The 6000-nt window shown below is 61.7% G+C and overlaps 1 protein-coding gene across 1 annotated transcript in view; it reads left to right on the plus strand.

Moving 5' to 3' along the window:
* The window catches only part of Angpt4 (angiopoietin 4), a 42990-nt gene extending 41964 nt beyond the window's left edge, over positions 1-1026 (plus strand). Inside the window, exon 9 of the mRNA XM_076849457.1 lies at positions 866-1026. Coding sequence (XP_076705572.1) covers positions 866-1026 — 161 coding nt within the window. The remainder of the gene's footprint in view (positions 1-865) is intronic.
* Positions 1027-6000: the final 4974 nt, after the last annotated feature.

Genomic DNA, 6000 nt, shown 5'->3' on the forward strand with positions numbered 1-6000 from the left:
CTGATAGAAAGAGGAGGGTGGGGACAGAGAAGCCAGAGGAGAGATGGGAAGAGAAACCCAGAAGTCAGGGAAGGGGGCAGCAGGGACCAGAATCAGAACCTATCAGAGAAAGATGACCAGCCGGAGAGAGTCACCGGGAGAGGGGACAGGCCCTGTGTGCGAAAGACTCAGAAAGAGACGGAGACCCCTGGAAACGGATGGGAAAGAGAGGAGTCGCTAGGAGCCGGGGATGGGACTCAGAGGGAGAAGGGGAGCACAGAGGGGCGGGGTAGGGCCCCCACTGCCCTCCAGAGGCCGCAGCTGCGCAGAGCCCAGCCCCTGCCCACACCCAGCCCCTGCCCACACCCAGCCGCTGCCCACACGCAGCCGCTGCCCACACGCAGCCCCTGCCCACACGCAGCCCCTGCCCACACCCAGCCCCTGCCCACACGCAGCCCCTGCCCACACCCAGCCCCTGCCCACACGCAGCCCCTGCCCACACGCAGCCCCTGCCCACACGCAGCCCCTGCCCACACGCAGCCCCTGCCCACACCCAGCCCCTGCCCACACGCAGCCCCTGCCCACACGCAGCCCCTGCCCACACCCAGCCCCTGCCCACACGCAGCCCCTGCCCACACGCAGCCCCTGCCCACACCCAGCCCCTGCCCACACGCAGCCCCTGCCCACACGCAGCCCCTGCCCACACCCAGCCCCTGCCCACACGCAGCCCCTGCCCACACCCAGCCCCTGCCCACACGCAGCCTGCCCATCGCAGCTCCCCGCCAGGAGCAGCCTGATCCACCTTTGTTCTTTGGGGGGGCGGGGTCTGCCCTCACCCCACCGGCAGGACCCCATCCCCAAAGCTCTGATCCCCCTCTTCCTCCAGGGTGGTGGTTTGACGCCTGCGGCCTCTCGAACCTCAACGGCGCCTACTACCGGAACGGCCAGCACCTGCGCAGGATGGACGGCGTCCGCTGGCAGTACTTCCGCGGCCCCGGCTACTCGCTGCGGGCCACCCGCATGATGATCCGACCCGTGGGCGGCTAGTGAGCGGCTGCGCCCCAGGGGACCACACAGGGGAGCCCCGAGGCGGATCCCGGACAGCCTGGACGGCGTGGGACACAGTGCCTGGGCTCGTCACTCCACACCCCGGACCACCCGGGTCACCTCCTGGAGTCGCTGCGTCCTGACTCCCTTCAATCTGTGACAAGGGGCATGGGGTCCTCACTCTGCTGGGCCTATTCCTCATCCCCCTCCCCTGCCTCCCGCAGGGACTCCTGGCCACTCGGGGTGGTGGCCTCCCGAATGAGTAAAGGACAGAATAAACTTGGCTTCTCAAAGGAAGACCAGGCTAATGGGACCGGTGGCAGCCGGCGAAGGAATTTTCCGGGAACAGTCTGGCTTCTGTCCCCTGGGTTGGCAGGGGGCATCTCCTGCTCCAAGCTCCTGTCCCCAGCTCGCCTGGCCTTGACATCTCCTTGGGCTTTACTTTCCAAGCTGAAGGGGGGGCTGCCCCTGCCCCTGATGCTCGTTATTTTGTCCCCACCGTTCACTGCTCCTAGGAGCCGATGTCTGGGGATCCCACCTGGTCTCTGAGGGGCTTCAGGAGGTCTTAGAGGGATTCCTTGGCCCCCAACGTGTCCCAGAGGGTGTTCCATAAGTAACAACTGGGGCTCTTCTCTAAAGTAGGTACCGTGGTCAAGTAGGAGAGAAATAGCAGGCTCAGTCCAAGAAGCCGGGCGTCCTAGCTGCAGGACTTGTCAGAGCCTTTGACGAGCTCATTTGCCTCATGACTGCCCGTGGAGCGGCTGGAGCGAGCAGAGTTCTTCAAATTCATGTATTTGAAAATGGTCCCTGTTTGTCCCACCTCCGGGCTATGGGTGCCCTGGCCCTCCCTCTTCTGTCACCCCCAGCTGTTCTCACCTACAGGGACCTCAGTGACACCCTCAAACAGTCTCTAAAGGCACTGAAAGGAGCTTTGAATTAAAACTCGCACACACCACCCTGAAGAAGCCCGGGCCTGGCTCCCTGTGCCTGCTCTGAGCTAATGTTCCTGGGGCTCCTTGTGGCCCAGTCCCCCGGGCTCAGGTCCAGGTTTCTGGGTGGGAGACCGGTGCCTCCGCAGGAAACCAGCCTCCTCCGGCCTCTTCCCGCAGAGCCTGAGCGGGGGTCTGCAGGGGGCTGGGTGGCCTGGGCCTTCCCCTGAGCTTGGGGGTCCAGGGGCTCCTCATGAGCATCTCTCAGAGAGGCTGGAGTCCGGAAGTGGTCACCCCCACCGCAGTGTCCCCTCCTTGGCCCCATGAGGCCCCTCGGCCCTGTCACCATGGTCCTGGTGGGACCCCACCTAGCATGTGGCCAGGAAGCACCCCTTTCAGGCTTCCCCCTGGAGGAGGCGGGCCGGCAGGAGTGGGACCCTGCGCCCCTCGGCGCCAGCCTGAGTGCACTGCACCCCGAGCACAGCACGGTCCTCCTGGGACCCCTTCAACGCAAACAGCACGGTCCCTCAAGGTCCAGGGGACGTGGCTGTTGATGGCGGCATCTCAAGAGGACGGGGAAGTACCCAGGGGCAGGCGGCTGCCCAGGAAGCCCCAACAGCCATGCAGAGCACCTGCCCAGCAGGCCTTAATGTAGTGCCTGCTGTGTACAGTGTGAGGCCAGCTGAGACCTGAGGCCAAAGGCTCAGCTCTCAAGTGGGGGTGAAACAGACTGGACTCGCTCCTCACCAGGGGAAAAGGGACATGGCCGTGAGCTCCTGAGCAAAGCCTGGCACAAAGCAGGTGCCCATAAACCGTGGTTCCTGAAGGGTGAGCGGAGCGAGGGAGGCAGCCCCTGCCCGTGACACTCCGTCTCCCAGGTCCAGGAAAGGGGAGGCCGCTTTGATTTTAAACCCAACACATTATTTTTGTACTGCAGAGCTCGAGTAGAGGCTGGCCGCATGCTGGAGGGGAGGCCAGAGCCCAGGGACCCGGAGGGGCGAAGGCCCAAGTTCCTTCCTGTCTCTGCTCCAGTTTTCTAAAAAGCCAGGAAGACGATTTCAGTTCCCTTACGTCATTGTTCTCACCCTCCTCCTCCTCCTCCTCCTCCTCCTCCTCCTCCTCCTCCTCCTCCAGGCCAGGACCCACAGGCACAGGCACAGGCACGGGATCTTTAGCTAGGGAATGAGTGGATTCACGTATCTGGAAAGACTAGATCAAGTTTCATGTATGGTTAGCTCTAGGGGCTCCAATGATGTCCACCTCCACCTCTGGCCTTGGCCTTGGCGTTGTCCTGAGGAAATGCCCCCCAGCAGCCAGGCTCTGTGCCCCCAGCTCAGCATCCCCAGCCAGGGAAGCCCTTGGTGTGGTGGATCCGTAAAGGAATGATGCTGTCCAGCCACAGTCCTGGGCCCATCCCTGCACTTACTGCTGATTCTGATTGGCCAGACCTGGGTCACATGATCACGCCTGGCTCCAGGGAGCTGGATCAGCTGCACCCAAGTCCTGGTCTCATGAAGAGGGAGGCTGGGCGGCAGGAGGGGTGTTCTTGTGCCTCCAACCTGTCCCTGACTCTCGGGGACATTCTTCCAACTCTGCCTCTCTCCTGCCTTCTGCCCTCCAATCCTGGCCCCAGGCCCAGCTCATCCCCAGTGGCCTCAGACAATCAGGCACACAGATGTGGGGCTGGGCTGGGCTGGGGCTCAGTGGTGGAGCGCTTGCCTAGCATGTGTGAGGCACTGGGTTCAACCCTCAGCACAGCATAAATATAAATGAGTAAAATAAAGGTGTTAAAATGCCCTGCCCAGAGATGTCAGGCCCTGGTGCACGGTCCCAGCTCTGTCCCTGCAGCACACACAGCCCCGGCCCCCTCTGCTCTAGGTTTCCATCTGTGCAGTAAGGACAGAAAGCGCCTCTGCCTCTCGCAGCCCTTGTGACAGTGACACTGACTCCCAACAGCTGCACACAGGCCCAGCCAGAGAGCTCTGGCAGCACATGGCCCCGAGGGGACATGGCTGGTGTGGTCCTGGGTCAGCCTGGGGTTCCTGGGGGCCAAAGCTTGCAGAAGCTAGCTCTAAGATTCCTGCCTCTGCAGGTTCCTGTGTAAAATCTTTGTCACCTCTCCCTACATCAGACCAGTGACCTCCCTGTTTAGTGATGAAGAAATTAGGGCTCAGAGACGGAAAGTGTTTCATACAAGGCCACTCAGCCAGCGCACTTGTGTCTGTGAGCTTCGTCTTCCTTCCCCAGCTCCCTGGAGGTATCTTGGCCCCGGAACAGCAGTGTTCAAGTGGGTCCCTCTGCCTAGAACAAGGGCTTTCCCCACCTGGTGGAGCCTAACGGAGCCAGAGAAGCCCAACACATCATCCCGAGGTCTCTGCACGTCCCCAGCAAGGGTGACTTCCAGCCAGGAGGACGGTGGCCCTGGAGGGACAAGGGCACGGGAGGCCAGCCTCCGAACGGCTTGTCTCAGTGGCGGGGTTCTGAGCCCTGCTGCTGGGTCTACTTCCCCTCCGTCTGCTGGGCCTTCAACTCTCCCGTTTAAAGGTGCCTCCTTGGCAACAGCAGCAGCCACATCTTTTGACGGAGCAGCCCTTCAGAGGATGGGCTCTGGTGCAGGCCTCCAGGATCCGGCTCACAGGGGAGGCGCGAGAGTCCAGTGCAGCCCAGGACGCCCAGGCCCGGTCCATCGTCTCCATGTTTACCCCTGCACGCGATTATTCACACGCCTGTCAGTCACGCTCGGCAGACCTGCAGGGCCTGGGCCAGGTGGGGGGCTGGGATGGAGCAGTTCACAAGACAGACGGACGCAGACCTGCATGTGTGCACTGAGCTGCACAGGCTAAGGCAGAGACTGGCAAAAAATAATAATACTAGTTTCAAATACAAAATTAACTAATTAAATATTGCAATAAGCAAGGAGGTAGAAATAAGAGAATCACGGAAGGTTCAACCTGGGTGTTCGGGAAAGACCCCTCTGAACAGGTGATATTTAAATTGAGGGCTAGACAGGCTGTGGGCTCCCCAGAGGGAAGAGCAGGTGCAAAGGTCCTGAGGTGGCCACAAGCTTGATTAATTTGAAGGACTGCAATGAGGCCAGCAAGGCTGGAGCCCAGTGGGCAGGGGTGGGTGGTGAGAAAGCGTGCCCTCCAGGGCCCGTGTCGAAGGCTGACTGTCCCCAGTGCCCTAACAAGTGGACCCAGCTGCCTTTCTCCCTGACGCCTGTGTTTCTGGGACAAATTCCTGTTCCTCCCTCAACTTCGTTTCCCATCTGCAAGATGGAGGAGAAGGGTCACCCGTCGCCTCCGTCTGAAAGTCATCAAGATCCTGACGCTGGAGGAATCCGGGCGGAGGGCCAGTTGTGTCCACTGCCCTGAGAGGTGCCGACGGCAGAGTTAGGGGGAGGGAGAGAATACAAGGGGGCTTGGCTGGAGAGAGGCTGTCCCCTACAGGGGTCAGCAGCCGGGGAGACTTGGGTTTGAACAGCAGCATCCACCGGTGCCGTCCCCATGCTGACCTCTACCTCCAGGCCACCTGGCTGAGTCTGTAGCTTCTCCTATTTCCCCATTTTACAGATGTGACAGCTGAGGCTCAGAGAAGTGCGGAGCCTGCCTGGGGGCACACAGGGGTTAGGACACAGGCTGGGCGGACCCCAGAATCCAGTGGGTCAGATCTGCCTCTCGCTTCAGTCTGGAACTGAGGAGCCACAGCTGGTGGCTCCACCGCCACCCCACCCACAGCCCGCCTCTCTGGGGCAGGGTGATGCACCCAAGGTGCCAGTTTCCGCCTGGCAAGAGGGAGGCAGGCGCCCTCCGCACCCCTCCCTAGGCCCAGCCTCAGGAGCCCCAGGCCGTCTCCAGGTGGGCTCCCCGCTGGCCTTTAATCCTGCCGCTTCCCCGCGTGGAGACTTCAGTGGCTCCTCAGTGTCCTGAAGTGAGGTTTGAGGGTCACAGTGGGGTGGGAGGCCGTGCCCAGCTCCACAGACGCCGTGTGTTTGATGGTGATTCCTAACCTTGGTCACAAGGGAAGGAAGCTCCAGGTGACCCTC

The sequence above is a fragment of the Callospermophilus lateralis genome, chromosome 3, assembly GCF_048772815.1.
Source record: "Callospermophilus lateralis isolate mCalLat2 chromosome 3, mCalLat2.hap1, whole genome shotgun sequence".
NCBI classification, from domain to species: Eukaryota; Metazoa; Chordata; class Mammalia; order Rodentia; family Sciuridae; genus Callospermophilus; species Callospermophilus lateralis.